General features: G+C 42.7%; 1 protein-coding gene across 5 annotated transcripts in view; it reads left to right on the top strand.

Moving 5' to 3' along the window:
- LOC139539884 (rho family-interacting cell polarization regulator 1-like) overlaps nucleotides 1–17,156 on the top strand; it is a 111,948-nt gene that overhangs the window by 57,555 nt on the left and 37,237 nt on the right. Inside the window, exon 1 of one of the 5 annotated variants that reach the window (XM_071343261.1) lies at nucleotides 11,428–11,601. The exons of the other annotated variants lie outside the window; for them this stretch is intronic. Coding sequence (XP_071199362.1) covers nucleotides 11,487–11,601 — 115 coding nt within the window. The 5' untranslated portion in view covers nucleotides 11,428–11,486. Of the gene's footprint in view, nucleotides 1–11,427; nucleotides 11,602–17,156 lie in introns of those variants that run through there. 5 annotated transcript variants of the gene reach the window in all.

The following is a 17,156-nucleotide window of genomic DNA, read 5'->3' as shown; positions in this document are numbered from 1 at the left end:
AGGCAATTTTTAAACAATGGATGAGCTTTTCTTAGTAATCTACTTGAGAATCATTTAGCGTTCAAGTATAACTTTTGAATAAGTGAAGCTTTTAGGGAGAGGTTTAGTGCTTTTATATTTAATAAGCTCAACCCACCCAATTCATTCATTATATAGATAGGCACGCTTTTATTTTGTCTGTTTTAGTGTCCCATGAACAAGGTTAATTAATTGACTGCAGATGGTTGTAGAATTGTATTTTTGATGTAATGAGAAATATGGTTGTCATAGGCTATCCATATTGGACCCAAACTCAATAGATTCCTTGCAGAAGAGACCGAGGGCTAATTCTTCTTCCACGCGTGTATCTGTTTACGTCTCTGGGGTAGCAGGTAATACTGCGCTGACATCCTGGTCACGGTTTGCGCACACGTAATCCCAGTATAGCTCCTCTGTTATACCTGTAGGTTTCTCTGTGAATATGAAATTCCCTGGCACCTGCTCAAACAGCAGATTAAATAAGTAAAGCTCATTTTGATTTAAGAATCAGGGGAGGGGGTGTGGAAAACAAGCATGCCTGCTGTGTTTGAGACAAATAGAAGCCTAGTGGCATGTTAAGAATGGAAAGAACGTGTCCTCTGCATCGTGGGGTGGTTTTGGGGAGTAAAGTGCTTGGTGTTGAGTGAAGCTATGGAGGGGTGGGGGTCTCCACCTTAGATTGAGCTGCGCTAAGGTGGTCATTTGAATTTAAAAGTACCCATGAGCACCAATGTGAAGTTGTATGGTTTGTTAAACTTTGAAAACAATGTTTTTGTTTGGCATACATTTTAAGAGAAATAAAGTTTCAGCGCAATTCCAGAATTTCCCAGGTGGAAATGCAAGGAAGTACTGATATATTTTGTTTTTCTCACCCCCTACTCTTTGAACTGTGTATGTGAGTTTGGTGTAATGATTAATGGTAGACTAAACAAATACAGCTAGTTGGGTAAATCCCCTGGGACATGCACCGATATCCAGGATCCAGTTGTCAGGCCTGTGTGCGTCTGATAACCCTGTGTCAGTGTGTTGCCAGGCATCTTATCTCTGTATGACCCAGATGACTTACATTGTCCTGGGATAGTTATAGTACCTTCGGAAAGTATTCAGACCCCTTGACTTTTTCCACATTACGAATTCAACCACACCCTGGGACATTAAAACGCTGGCGGATTTCCTGGAAACTGAGGAGTACATTCACATTGAAGATGTCTTTCAAAGTATAAATACCCTTCTTAGACCAAGGATCTGATATAAATGTTTTTTTACACACTAAGAATCATTTATTACGCCATATTGGAGAGTATGAATGCTATTTAAGATTAGCTCTCATGCCTTTCTGCATCTTTCCACACATTTACTGAGTATGCTATAATGCAGATTTGGGTATGCGACCCGCGACCTGATTTCAATGCCACGCGGCGGAATCATGCTCAGATCACAAAGAATTTGCGATAGTAAAGTTTTGAAAAACGTATTTTATTATTCAAATTAAAAGCCCAATGAATACTCGCCTTTGTGTAATGATTTAACTCCCACCGCTTGTGGGACATTTATTTTGAAGGCACGTATAAATAACAACATGTACGAGGACAGACAGTGACTGACAGGCTGAAACACACGTCAGTTAGAAATAGTAGCTAGCTAGAAATTGTGCAAAGATTTGTTTTTCAAAGAAAAGGAAAGTAGACAATGAATATAGGGTGTTCCAGTAAGAGTGGACATCAAAATATTTCTTTATTCAGGTATCAGGGAAAACTGTGTGCGAAGAGCGCATCGCTGTCTTGAAAGACTACAACTTGTCCCGACACTTCCAGACGAAGCATGCAGAGAACTATAGGAATATGTCTTCTGAGCAGAGGGCAAGTGCATCGAAAGAGTTGCTTTCTCAGTTGAAAAAAGCAGCAAGGACTTCTCACAAAACTACAATCAGCAAATGACGGAATTGCGAGAGCTAGCTGCGTACTGTCCCACAAAATTGCTAAACATAGCAAGCCATTTGCTGAGGGCGAATTCATTAACTTCTTATGGCTGCAATCCCGTTACCGGGATGATATGACAACAGCCAGTGAAAGTGCAGGGCGCCAAATTAAAATAATTAAAATTCCACAGACATACATGTGTCTTATATCATTTTAAAGGTATTATTGTTGTTAATCCCACCAAAGTCTCCGATTTCAAATATGCTTTTCAGCGAAAGCACTACAAACGATTATGTTAGGTCACCACTAAACCACAATATGCACAGCCATTTTTCCAGCGAAATATAGCAGTCACATAAGCAGAAATAGAGATAAAATTAATCACTAACCTTTGATGATCTTCATCAGATGACACTCATAGGACTTCATGTTACACAATACATGCATATTTTGTTTGATAAAGTTCATATTTATAACAAAAAATCAGAGTTTACATTGGCGCGTTACATTCACTAGTTCCAAAAACATCAAGTGATTTTGCATAGCCACATCGTTTCAACAGAAATACTCATCATAAATGTAGATGATAATACAAGTTATACACATGGAATTATAGATATACCTCTCCTTAATGCAACCGCTGTGTCAGATTTCAAAAAAAGTCGTTCATCCTTGGGAGTAATTTCCAAATGCCTGAAGGTACCACGTTCATCTGTACCAATAATAGTACGCTAGTATAAACACCATGGGACCACGCAGTCGTCATACCACTCAGGAAGGAGACGTGTTCTGTCTCCTAGAGATGAACGTACTTTGGTGCGAAAAGTGCAAATCAATCCCAGAACAACAAGGACCTTGTGAAGATGCTGGAGGAAATGGGTAAAAAAGTATCTATATCCACAGTAAACGAGTCCTATATTGACAACCTGAAAGGCCGCTCAGCAAGGAAGAAGCCACTGCTCCAAAACCGCCATAAAAAAGCCAGACTACCTTTTGGAGAAATGTACTCTGGTCTGATGAAACAAAAATAGAACTGTTTGGCCATAATGACCATCATTATGTTTGGATGAAAAAGGGAGAGGCTTGCAAGCCGAAGAACACCATCCCAAACGTGATGCACGGGGGTGGCAGCGTCATGTTGTGGGGGTGCTTTGCTTAAGGAGGGACTGGTGCACTTCACAAAATAGATGCCATTATGAGGCAGGAAAATTATGTGGATATATTGAAGCAACATCTCAAGACATCAGTCAGGAAGTTAAAGCTTGGTCACACATGGGTCTTCTAAATGGACAATGACCCCAAGCATACTTCCAAAGTTGTGGCAAAATGGCTTAAGGACAACAAAGTCAAGGTATTGGAGTGGCCATCACAAAGCCCTGACCTCAATCCTATAGAAAATGTGTGGGCAGAACTGAAAAAGCGTGTGTGAGCAAGGAGGCATAAAGAACCTGACTCAGTTACACCAGCTCTGTCAGGAGGAATGGGCCAAAATTCATCCAACTTATTGTGGGAAGCTTGTGGAAGGCTACCTGAAACATTGACCCAAGTTAAACAATTTAAAGGCAATGCTACCAAATAATGATTGAGTGTATGTAAACTCCTGACCCACTGGGAATGTGATGAAAGAAATTAAAGTTGAAATAAATTATCCTCTCTATTGTTATTCGGACGTTTCACATTCTTAAAATAAAGTGGTGATCCTAACTGTCCTAAAACAGGACATTTTTACTAGGATTAAATGTCAGGAATTGTGAAAAACTGAGTTCAAATGTATTTGGCTAAGGTGTATGTAAACTTCCGACTTCAACTGTACATAGGTTGACCCAGACATTGTCAGTGATGAAATATAACAAGTCAAGGCACAAATCATCTCTTACTGACTCTCACCTCTCAGCAATCCTACGCATAGCGACACCAGAAACTATACGTGACTTCACTGCTCTAGGCAATGCCCATCAGAGACTTCACTACTCACGCTGATTGAGTCATTTAAATGTAATGTTGAGCTCTCTATTTCTTGTGTTTTTGTGCATACCCACTAACAAGAGTTCTGTCCGTGGTGCTGAATGCACAGTGTACTTTTCCCTCTGTGTAGTTTGTTGCATTTTTAATAATGAAAATACCTACCAAAAGGAGAACATGGATATGGTTTATTTCTGTGCATGTTAAAATAGTAAAATATGTAGCATATCTGGATGTGATTTACAGTATATATATCTGTCAGCACAGTCATACACATGATGTATAACCCCTTTCTACTTCCGGCGCCGACAGAGATGGCCGCCTCGCTTCGCGTTCCTAGGAAACTATGCAGTATTTTATTTTTTTATGTGTTATTTCTTACATTGGTACCCCTGGTAATCTTAGGTTTCATTACATACAGTCGGGAGGAACTACTGAATATAAGAGCAACGTCAACTCACCATCATTACAACCAGGAATATGACTCTCCCGAAGCGGATCCTGTGTTTTGCCTTCCACCCAGTACAATGGATCTGATCCCAGCCGGCGACCCTAAACAACGACGCCGTAAAAGGGGCAAACGAAGCGGTCTTCTGGTCAGGCTTCGGAGACGGGCACATCGCGCTCCACTCCCTAGCATACTACTCACCAATGTCCAGTCTCTTGACAACAAGGTTGATGAAATCCGAGCAAGGGTAACATTCCAGAGAGACATCAGAGACTGTAACGTTCTTTGCTTCACGGAAACATGGCTCACTCGAGAGACGCTAACGGAGTCGGTGCAGCCAGCTGGTTTCTTCACGCATCGCGCCGACAGAAACAAACATCTTTCTGGTAAGAAGAGGGGCGGGGGTGTATGCCTTATGATTAACGAGACGTGGTGTGATCATAACAACATACAGGAACTCAAGTCATTCTGTTCACCTGATTTAGAATTCCTCACAATCAAATGTCGACCGCATTATCTACCAAGGGAATTCTCTTCGATTATAATCACAGCCGTATATATTCCCCCCCAAGCAGACACATCGATGGCCCTGAACGAACTTTATCTGACTCTTTGTAAACTGGAAACCACACACCCTGAGGCTGCATTCATCGTAGCTGGGGATTTTAACAAGGCTAATCTGAAAACAAAACTCCCTAAATTCTATCAGCATATCGATTGTGCTACCAGGGCTGGTATAACCTTGGATCATTGTTATACTAACTTCCGCGACGCATATAAGGCCCTCCCCCGCCCTCCTTTTGGAAAAGCTGACCACGACTCCATTTTGTTGCTTCCAGCCTACAAACAGAAACTAAAACAGCAAGCTCCCTTACTCAGGTCTGCTCAGGTCAATCATCAAGTTTGCGGACGACACTACAGTGGTAGGCTTGATTACCAACAACGACGAGACGGCCTACAGGGAGGAGGTGAGGGCTCTCGGAGTGTGGTGTCAGGAAAATAACCTCACACTCAACGTCAACAAAACAAAGGAGATGATTGTGGACTTCAGGAAACAGCAGAGGGAACACCCCCCCCTATCCACATCGACGGGACAGTAGTGGAGAAGGTGGAAAGTTTTAAGTTCCTCGGTGTACACATCACGGACAAACTGAATTGGTCCACCCACACAGACAGCGTTGTGAAGAAGGCTCAGCAGCGCCTCTTCAACCTCAGGAGGCTGAAGAAATTTGGCTTGTCACTAAAAGCACTCACAAACTTCTACAGATGCACAATCGAGAGCATCCTGTCGGGTTGTATCACCGCCTGGTACGTCAACTGCTCCGCCCACAACCGTAAGGCTCTCCAGAGGGTAGTGAGGTCTGCACAACGCATCACCGGGGGCAAACTACCTGCCCTCCAGGACACCTACACCACCTGATGTCACAGGAAGGCCAAAAAGATCATCAAGGACAACAACCACCCGAGCCACTGCCTGTTCACCCCGCTATCATCCAGAAGGCGAGGTCAGTACAGGTGCATCAAAGCAGGGACCGAGAGACCATCAGACTGTTAAACAGCCACCACTAACATTTAGTGGCCGCTGCCAACATACTGACTCAACTCCAGCCACTTTAATAATGGGAATTGATGGAAATTATGTAAAAATGTATCACTAGCCACTTTAAACAATGCCACTTAATATAATGTTTACATACCCTACATTACTCATCTCATATGTATATACTGTACTCTATATCATCTACTGCATCTTGCCATCTTTATGTAATACATGTATCACTAGCCATTTTAAACTATGCCACTTAATATAATGTTTACATACCCTACATTACTCATCTCATATGTATATACTGTACTCTATATCATCTACTGCATCTTGCCATCTTTATGTAATACATGTATCACTAGCCATTTTAAACTATGCCACTTTATGTTTATATGCCCTACATTACTCATCTCATATGTATATACTGTACTCTATGCCATCTACTGCATCTTGCCTATGCCGTTCACTCATTCATATGTCTTTATGTACATATTCTTTCCCTTTACACTTGTGTGTATAAGGTAGTAGTTGTGGAATTGTTAGATTACTTGTTGTTTATTACTGCATTGTCGGAACTAGAAGCACAAGCATTTCGCTACACTCGCATTAATATCTGCTAACCATGTGTATGTGACAAATAAAATTTGATTTGTAATATGATTCTGGCCCACGATGGCAAATATATTTTATAGTGTTGCCCTCCATGGAAAATATTTTCCCAGGCCTGCTATAGTTTGTCCAAACACCAATGCAATTTTTTTAGTAGTCATTCCAGTAAATAATTAATATTGTAATCTATTTGGTGACACCTTTGACTTTTCTATAACACGCCAAGTAACAGAAGCCTCTGGGCAGTGGTGTAATGTACTTAAGTAAAAATACTTTAGTTTTTTTGGAGTATCTGTACTTTACTATTTATATTTTTGACTACTTTTACTTCACTACATTCCTAAAGAAAATATTCTACTTTTTATTCCGTACATTTCCCTTGACAGCCAAAAGTACTCGTTACATTTTGAATGCTTAGCAGGACAGGAAAATGGTCAAATTCATGCACTTATCAAGAGAACAAGTGGTCATCCCTACTGCCTCTGGCTGACTCAGTAAACAAATGTCTAAGTGTTTGAGTGTGCCCCTGGCCATCCATACATTTTAAAAACAAGAAAATGGTGCAGTCTACTTTGCCCCTTTACCCCTATCTACATGTACAGTACCAGTCAAAAGTTTGGACACACCTACTCATTCAAGGGTTTTTCTTTCTTTTTACTATTTTCTATATTGTAGAATAATAGTGAAGACATCAAAAACTATGAAAGAACACATATGGAATCATGTAGTAACCAAAACAGTGTAAAACAAATCTTAACGCTACAGCAAACAATAACATTCCAGAAGATTCTGTGCATCCAACTTTGTGGCAACAGTTTGGGGAAGGCCCTTTCCTGTTTCAGCATGACAATGCCCCCGTGCACAAAGCGAGGTCCATACAGAAATGGTTTGTCGAGATCGATGTGGAAGAACTTGACTGGCCTGCACAGAGCCCTGACCTTAACGCCATTGAACACCTTTGGGATAAATTGGAACGCCGACTGCGAGCCAGGCCTAATCTCCCAACATCAGTGCCCAACCTCACTAATACTCTTGTGGCTGAATGGCAGCAAGTCCCCGTAGCAATGTTCCAACATCTAGTGGAAAGCCTGCCCAGAAGAGTGGAGGCTGTTAAATAAAATTGTATTTGTCACATACACGTGTTTAGCGATGTTATTGCAGGTATAGCAAAATGCTTGTTTCTAGCTTCAACAGTGCAGTAATATCTAACAATACACACAATCTAAAGGAATGGAATTAAGAATATATAAATATTTGGATGAGCAATGTAAGAGCGGCTGTTATAGCAGCAAAAGGTGGACCAACTTCATATCAATGCCCATGATTTTGGAATGAGATGTTTGACGAGCAGGTGTCCACATACTTTTGATCATGTAGTGTATGTCCTGGTGTATGTGTTTCTGTGCACTGAATAGAAGTGCTCTAAAGGAGATGTAGAATTATGTGTCTTTCGTACGTTGGATGCTGATCCCCTGATCTCTTGTTACACTCTGTTTCATTGTGTAGACCGATGTTTATTTGGTGTATGTTGATTCCTGGTCAGCCAGGCTGAGACTCGGTGTGGGGTTTCCCCTTGATGCTAATGAGCTGATCTGATGTGGTTAACAGACCTTGATTTGATTCACCTCGACTGCCTCGCTTACTCCATTTACTGGATCTGACCAACTACTAATCGCCAAAGAAGCTACTCAGCCAATCACTGTCATCAAGTATCAATGTTAGCTAGTTCTCCTGCACATTCTAGCGTGCAGAATGGGATTCTGCTGAGGTTGATCCTGTCAGGACCTGTTAGAAACCCTTGGTGACAGTCATGGTTGTGACATGGGGGTGAACATGTTTATTGACAGTGTCTTTGTTTGTTTACTTCATTCTTTGTGGTGTGTTATATGAAAACTAGGTTTGTGTGCATATTTGTGCACATATTTTTCTATTCTGAACTAAACACAAGTCTCCCCGTGTGTGTAATGAAGTGGTACATTTGGATCTAAGTGGAACACATGAAAGTCATTCGAGTTTAATCTCAGTGAAATCTGAATGCGCAGCGAGAGAAGCTTGGGCTGAAAATAATAGCTGGATTAACATGTCGATTTAAGGCTTTCCTCTCCCTGTAAATGTGCAGCGCATACGGAAGGAGGTGTGTGTGTGTGTGTGTGTGTGTGTGTGTGTGTTGTTGTTGCAACTGTTTGACTAATATCCTGCGTGCGCGTGATGTCGAAGACATTAAAAACAAGTCTGCCTCCAGGAGAAAGGCAGTGGCCTGGGTTATGGGGGAAAGCCCAATGAGAAACAGTGTTGCGTAAACCAGTTTTACAAGCTATTTGCATATACCCATCTATTCTCACTCCACTTCATCAGACTCTGTGCTCTACTGATTTATTAGTCACTAGTTTTCAGCATGTTGTTGCAACTGTTTGACTAATATCCTACTGTTTTTCTGATGGCATACTGCGGACAGTGATGGCTGTCCCTTTAGGTTATTATTGACATAACTTTCATTCCTCAGCGTAAAGTGCAGCCGTATACCTAATCAGGTTAAGTACTTGAACTAGAGCAGTGTCACCTTGAGCGTGATCATAAGCTTGCAGCTAGGTTCTCAAGTCCCTTTTACCAGTCCTGTCCTCTGTTAAACATTTTCAAGGTGCACTGTTAAGAATGAGACGTGGGGTCATCACACAAGTTTGACCTGATCACAAGGTTCACGGAGTCACTCATCTCTGTAATTTTAGAGGCTTGAGCTGACAAAAAGCAACAAAAAAAAAGATGTTTTTGTCTTGCGGAGTGAGACTATGCAGGCAAGAGCCTCAGAATCTATGATGACGATATAGTAAGAACAGTGTTTCTGAGGGGGTTGTGAGCGTTCATTTCCCGTTTGGTGCATCATGCTCTGGGGTGTCTGGGTATTTATTGTAAACTGTTTACAACATTGATAGACAGTCTGGCACGCTAAGACGGATAGGGATTTGTCATAGATGAATAACTCAAGGCTGATAAGGATCATCTCTCATTGTGTTGTGTTATTTCAGACTTCAGTTGTGATTATGAGGGGGAAAAATTAAGGGCAGAGTTGAGACGTTAACATTTTCTTTTCTTAGGGTCTCTTGAGTTTCCACAGTTTATTACTCAAAGCTATTTTGGGGTCCTATTCATGATATGTAATGGCAGTAGTAGGGAACACAAATGTTATAATTACATACAGTACCAGCCAAACGTTTGGACACACCGACTCATTCAAGGGATTTTATTTATTTTAACTATTTTCTACATTGTAGAATAATAGTGAAGACAAACTATGAAATAACAAATATGGAGTCATGTAGTAACCAAACAAGTGTTAAACAAATCAAAATATATTTTATATTTGAGATTCTTCAAAGATGCCACCCTTTGCCTTGATGAGAGCTTTGCATACTCTTGGCATTCTATCAACCAGCTTCATGAGGAATGCTTTTCCAGCAGTCTTGAAGGAGTTCCCACATATGCTGATCACTTGTTGGCTGCTTTTCTTTCACTCTGCGGTCCAACTCATCCCAAACCATCTCAATTGGGTTGAGGTTGGGGGATTGTGGAGACCAGGTCATCTGATGCAGCAACCCATCTCTCTCCTTCTTGGTTAAATAGCTGTTATACAGTCTGGAGGTGTGTTTGGGGTCATTGTCCTGTTGAGAAAGAAATGATAGTCCCCTTAAGTGCAAATAAGATGGGATGGCGTATCACTGCAGAATGCTGTAGTAGCCATGCTGGTTAAGTGTGCCTTGAATTCTAAATAAATCAGACAGTGTCACCAGCAAAGCACCTCCACACCATCACACGTCCCCCCCTCCATGCTTCACGGTGTGAACCACACATGCAGAGATCATTCTTTGACCTACTCTACGTCTCATAAAGACACAGCGGTTGGAACCAAAAATCTCACATTTGGACTCATCAGACCAAAGGACAGATTTCCACCGGTCTAAAGTCCAATACTCATGTTTCTTGGCCCAATCAAGTCTCTTATTATTATTCTTATTGTCCTTTAGTAGTGGTTTCTTTGCAGCAATTTGACCATGAAGGCCTGATTCACGCAGTCTCCTCTGAACAGTTGATGTTGGGATGTGTCTGTTACTTGAAGTCTGAAGCATATATTTGGGCTGCAATTTCTGAGGCTGGTAACTGTGATGAACTTATCCACTGGAGCAGAGGTAACTCTGGGTCTTCCTTTCCTGTGGCGATCCTCATGAGTGCCAGTTTCATCATAGTGCTTGATGGTTTTTGCGACTGCACTTGAAGACACTTTCAGTTCTTTAAATTTTCCATATTGACTGACCTTCATGTCTTAAAGTAATGATGGACATAATATGGACTTGGTCTTTTACCAAATAAGGCTATTTTCTGTATACCACCCCTACCTCGTCACAATGAAAGTGATTGGCTCAAACGCATTAAGAAGGATAGAAATTCCACAAATTAACTTTTAACAATGCAAACCTGTGAATTGAAATGCATTCCAGGTGACTACCTCATGAAGCTGGTTGAGAGAATGCCAAGAGTGTGCAAAGCTGTCAAGGCAAAGCGTTGCTACTTTGAAGAATCTCAAATATAAAATATATTTTGATTTGTTACTACATGATTCCACATGTGCTATTTGATAGTTTAGATGTATTCACTATTATTCTACAATGTAAAAATTAAGAAAATCCTTTGAATGAGTAGGTGTCAAATTTTGACTGGTACTGTACATGCAATTTATGAGTTGGAAACAATGTGCTGGTTTTGCTGGAAGAGGGAGAGGCAGGAAGAGTGTGATGTCAGTCAGGGAAGAGTAGAGGAAGCCAGAGAAGTAGGAGGAGAGGGCTGCTGGCAGGGAGGTTGACCGCCTTCCCATTTCCTGGCGGCGCCTCTGCTCTGCACTCTCTCTCTCTCTCTCCTCTGAGTTTGAGAGAGGGGCCAGAGATTAAACTTCAGACGAGTAGACGCTGCTGGATCTCCGTCTGTGGATCTATCTATGTCTATCTCTTTAAGGTGGTTCTCATTAAACCCAAGGAACCTTCTCCTGGTCTGGGTGGTCAACACTGAGAGGAAGCCACATATCGATAAAAAGATGTACAGTGGATTTGGAGGTACCTTTTCCCCTTTAATCTGATTTAAAGTGGGGCTTGTGGACTTGACGATTTATACAAATATTATAGTTTATTTTGTTCTCGGCTACGATGGAATTTTGAAGTACAGGATGTTAGTTTTGTCTATGGTGTTGTTACTCTTGTTTTGGAATTGTGGTGAGTCAAACGTCAGTCACTCGCTGCTTGTATTGGGTTTTGTAGTATTTCACACCGTGTGAAGCATCTTGTAATATGTTACTTATCATTTAACCTCCACCAGTGTGTGTTCCCATTGATTGTGAATGTTTAGTTTTCATTTTGTGGGTGTGTTTTATCAGCCTATGTGATTTCTTACACTCTCAATATATGTTCCCTCACTATCTCTCTCTGTTTGAGGCTAAATTCCTTTGCTTTGGCTTCACATTGTCCAGTTTGTCAGGGCTGAAGTTGGATCTGCCGTACACTGCCCTGAAAACGGGGGGTAGAAAACCTTCCTCCATTTCCTTCTCGTGGAGTCCATTATGAAACTGAAAGCCCTGGAGTTGGAGAATGATAATGTTCCTCCTCCTCATAGCTCTGGCCACATTGTCTCAGTCTAAGTCCCTGGTGTTGGTCTTTATAGGCCTATGGTTTGTGGATGATGGGGATGACTGCAGTTTGTGTTAACATCCAGGTGGTCTCCCACTACATGTCCAAATGAATGTGGTTTAATTCGGTCTGTGGGGAGGGAAAAAAATGCCGGCCCCACAGATCCATTTTTGGTGGTGTTGAGGTAGACCAGCTGTTCCCAGGGGTGGGGTGTGGACACGGACACCTTAGTGTTCAGTGCTGTGGCTGTCAGTGACATAGTAATAATCCCTAGGGGACATCCATAAGTGTGTGTTGCGTGGTTTCCCCTCACTTTAGGTGTGGTCACACTCTAGTCAGGGCCTGTTGCTGTGGAGATTTGAAGAACATTATTTCACAGTTTTTCAAACCAGTCCCTCATGGCCAGTGTTGTAAACATACCCATGGACTTTGAGACAATGAATAGTGACTAGGGGGCTTGACTGAGTCAGTACTGAGATGAGTCGTAAACAGTTGGGTTTTAATTACAAATCTCTTAATTTAGTGGAAGTGTTAGACAAGAGTCAAGCAGACGTGGAGGGATGGAGAAGGGAATGGCGGGAAGGGATGTAGTGGGTCTTTGTTTAGGCGCTGGCAGAGAGAATGGAAGGGAAGGAAGGGGACACGTGTGCACAGTTGAAGTTGGATGTTTACATACACTTAGGTTGGAGTCATTAAAACTCGTTTTTCATCCACTCCACAAATGTCTTGTTAACAAACTATAGTTTTGGCAAGTCGGTTAGGACATCTACTTTGTGCAACTCTTAAAGGAGTTCCCACATATGCTGAGCACTTGTTGGCTGCTTTTCCTTCACTCTGCGGGCCAGCTCATCCCAAACGATCTCAATTGGGTTGAGGTCTGGGGATTGTGGAGGCCAGGTCATCTGATGCAGCACTCCATCACTCTCCTTATTGGTCAAATAGCCCTTACACAGCCTTGAGGTGTGTTTTGGGTCATTGTTCTTTTGAAAAGCAAATGATAGTCCCACTAAGCGCAAATTACATTTTATTGGTCACATACACATTTTTAGCAGATGTTAATGTGAGTGTAGTGAAATGCTTGTACTTCTAGTTCTGACAGTGCAGTAATATCCAACTAGTAATCTAACAATTCCAAAACAACTCCCTAATACACACAAATCTAAAGGGATGGAATAAGAATATGTACATATAAATAGTGGATGAGCGATGACCGAGCGGAATAGGCAAGATGCAATAGATGGTATAAAATACAGTATATCCATATGAGATAAGTAATGTAAGATATGTGAACATGATTAAAGTGGCATTATTTAAAGTGACTAGTGATCCATTTATTAAGATGGCCAATGATTTGAATCTGTATGTAGGCAGTAGCTACTCTGTGTTAGTGATGGCTTTTTAACAGTCTTATGGCCTTGAGATGGAAGCTGTTTTTCAGTCTCTCGTTCTCAGCTTGATGCACCTGTACTGACCTCGCCTTCTGGATGGTTGTGGGGTGTACAGGCAGTGGCTTGGGTAGTTGTTGTCCTTGATGATCTTTTTGGCCTTCTTTTGACATCGGGTGGTGTAGGTGTCCTGGAGTGCAGGTAGTTTGCCCCCGGTGATACGTTGGGCAGAACGCACCACCCTCTGGAGAGCCTTGCGTTTAAGGGCGGTGCAGTTGCTGTACCAGGCTGTGATACAGCCCGACAGGATGCTCTCAATTGTGTTTCTGTAAAAGTTTGAGGGTTTTAGGTGACAAGCCACATTTTGTCAGCCTCCTGAGGTTGAAGAGGCGCTGTTGCAAGGAACTTAAAACTTTCCAACTTCTCCACTGCTGTCCCGTTGATGTGTATAGGGGGGTGCTCCCTCTGCTGTTTCCTGAAGTCCACGATCATCTCCTTTTGTTTTGTTGACGTTGAGAGGTTTTTTTCCTGACCCCACACTCCGAGTGCCCTCACCTCGTTCCTGTAGCCTGTCTCGTCGTTGTTGGTAATCAAGCCCACTACTGTTGTGTCCTCTGCAAACTTGATGATTGAGTTGGAGGCGTGCATGGCCACGCAGTCATGGGTGAACACGGAGTACAGGAAGGGGCTGAGCATGCACCCTTGTGGGGCCCCAGTGTTGAGGATCAGTGAAGTGGAGATGTTGTTTCCTACCCTCACCACCTGGGGGCGGCCCGTCAAAGTCCAGGACCCAGTTGCACAGGGCGGGGTTGAGACCCAGGGCCTTAAGCTTAATGATGAATTTGGAGGGTACTGTGGTGTTGAATACTGAGCTGTAGTCAATGAACAGCATTCTTACATAGGTATTCTTCTTGTCCAGATGGGATAGGGCAGTGTGATGACGATTGCATCGTCTGTGGACCTGTTTGGGCAGTATGCAAACTGAAGTTGGTCTAGGGTGGCCGGTAAGTTGGAGGTGATATGATCCTTGACTAGTCTCTCAAAGCACCTCATGATAACAGAAGTGAATGCTAAGGGGCGATAGTCATTTAGTTAAATTATCTTTGCCTTCTTGGGTACTGGAACAATGGTGGCCATCTTGAAGCATGTGGGCACAGCAGACTGGGACAGGGAGTGATTGAATATGTCTGTAAACACCAGTCACCTGGTCTGCGCATGCTCTGAGGATGCGGCTAGGGATACCGTCTGGGCCAGCAGCCTTGCGAGGGTTAACACGTTTAAATGTCTTACTCACATCGGCAATGGAGAAGGAGAGGGGGGGGGGCACAGTCCTTGGTAGCGGGACGCGTCAGTGTCACTGTATTATCCTCAAAGTGGGCAAAGAAGGTGTTTAGTTTGTCTGGAAGCAAGACGTCAGTAACGTGGCTGGTTTTCTTTTTGTAGTCCGTAATTACCTGTACACCCTGCCACATACGTCTCGTGTCTGAGCCGTTGAATTGCGACTCCACTTTGTCCCTATACTGACATTTTGCTTGTTTTATTGCCTTGCGGAGGGAATAACTACACTGTTTTAATTCAGCCATATTCCCCGTCATCTTTCCATGGTTAAATGGTTCTCACTTTCAGTTTTGCGCGAATGCCGCCGTCTATCCGAGGTTTCTGGTTAGGGTAGGTTTTAATAGTCACAGTGGGTACAACATCTCCAATGCACTTCCTTATAAACTCACTCACCGAACCAGCGTATCAATCGATGTTATTCTCTGAGGCTGCCCAGAACATATCCCAATCCGCGTGATCAAAACTATCTTGAAGCGTGGATTCCAATTGGTCAGACCATCGTTGAATGGTTCTTATCACGGGTACATCATGTTTGAGTTTCTGCCTATAGGATGGTAGGAGCAAAATGGAGTCGTGGTCGGATTTGTCGAAGGAATGAAGGGGGGGGGGGGGGGGGCCTTGTATGCATCTCGGAAGATAGAGTAGCAGTGTATTGCCCGCGCTACAAACAATGTGCTGATTGAATTTAGATTCATATTGCTGCAGAATGTTGTGGTAGGCATGCTGGTTAAATGTGCCTTGAATTCTAAATAAAGCACTGACTGTGTCGCCAGCAAAGCACCCCCACACCATCACACCTCCACCATGCTTCACGGTGGGAACCACACATGCAGAGATCATCCGTACTCTACATCTCACAAAGACACTGTGGTTGGATTTTGCACTCATCAGACCAAAGGACAGATTTCCACCGGTCTAATGTCCAATGATCATGTTTCTTGGCCCAAGCAAGTCTCTTCTTCTTATTGGTGTCCTTTAGTAGTGGTTTCTTTGCAGCAATTTGACCATGAAGGCCTGATTCATGTGGTCTCCTCTGAACAGTTGATTTTGGGATGTGTATGTTAGTATGAACTCTGAAGCATATATTTGGGCTGCAATTTCTGAGGCTGGTAACTGTAATGAACTTATCTTCTGGAGCAGAGGTAACTCTGGGTCTTCCTTTCCTGTGGCGATCCTCATGAGTGCCAGTTTCATCATAGCGCTTGATGGTTTTTTTTGCGACTGCACTTGAAGACACTTTCAGTTCTTAAATTTTCCATATTGACTGACCTTCATGTCTTAAAGTAATGATGGACTGTCATTTCTCTTTGCTTATTTCAGCTGTTCTTGCCATAATATGGACTTGGTCTTTTACCTAATAGGGCTGTCTTCCAGGTGACTACATCATGAAGCTGGTTGAGACAATGCCTAGAGTGTGCAAAGCTGTCAAGGAAAAGGGTGGCTACTTTCACACTTTTTTGGTTCCAACATGTTTCAATATGTGGTATTTCAGTGTTGATGTCTTCACTGTTATTCAACAATGTAGAAAATGGTAAAAATAAAGAAAAACCCTGGAATGAGTAGGTGTGTCCTAACTTTTGACTGGTACTGTAGTTCCAGTCTATTTCCTATAATCCAGAGGTTTAATGGTTATGATAAGGTCAGTAAATTGTGTTTAAACTGCACGTGGAGTTAGTGGATGACCAGAACTGTCTACTGGCTGTGTTTTGAGGTGCTAAGTGCCGCTCTACTCTTGTGCTTGTTGCTCCGCTGTCTGTCCCCAGTGTTGTTTTTAGAGCCGACTAGCCCTTTCCCTGTCCATCAGCTCAGTGTTGAATTAGGGAACTGGCATGCCCTTCCACCCAGTCACCCTACCCCCACTGCTGTTGCTGTTCAGTTCTGCGACACAGGCGGCTTCCCCCTCTGATCAGTGTACAGGTCCTGTGTACATCAGGGCCTGTGTGCCCCTTGGTTAGGAGACAGTAGACCCTGCTTATCTCCACCATGTTTGGAATGTCAGAGTGGAGTTGGAGACGGGCTGGTTGGTGAGGGGTGCAGCCTGTATCCGAAGCCTAGCTTCATCTCCATTGGCAATGTCATTAGGGCTTTTGTTACCCCAGATACCCTCTCTGTGGCTGATCACAAAACAGCCAGTGAGTTTTTTTTTCTCTCACTCACACTCATTCACAGACACAACACAAGACAGACACCATGTTAACAAACACCCTGTTTATAAACACCCATGCATGAGACTTTCCTTTGACCTGCTGGTGTGATATGCACATT

The sequence above is a fragment of the Salvelinus alpinus genome, chromosome 15 (assembly GCF_045679555.1).
Source record: "Salvelinus alpinus chromosome 15, SLU_Salpinus.1, whole genome shotgun sequence".
NCBI lineage: Eukaryota > Metazoa > Chordata > Actinopteri > Salmoniformes > Salmonidae > Salvelinus > Salvelinus alpinus.
Note: the sequence above shows the minus strand (reverse complement) of the source record. Positions and strands in the feature narration are given on the sequence as shown.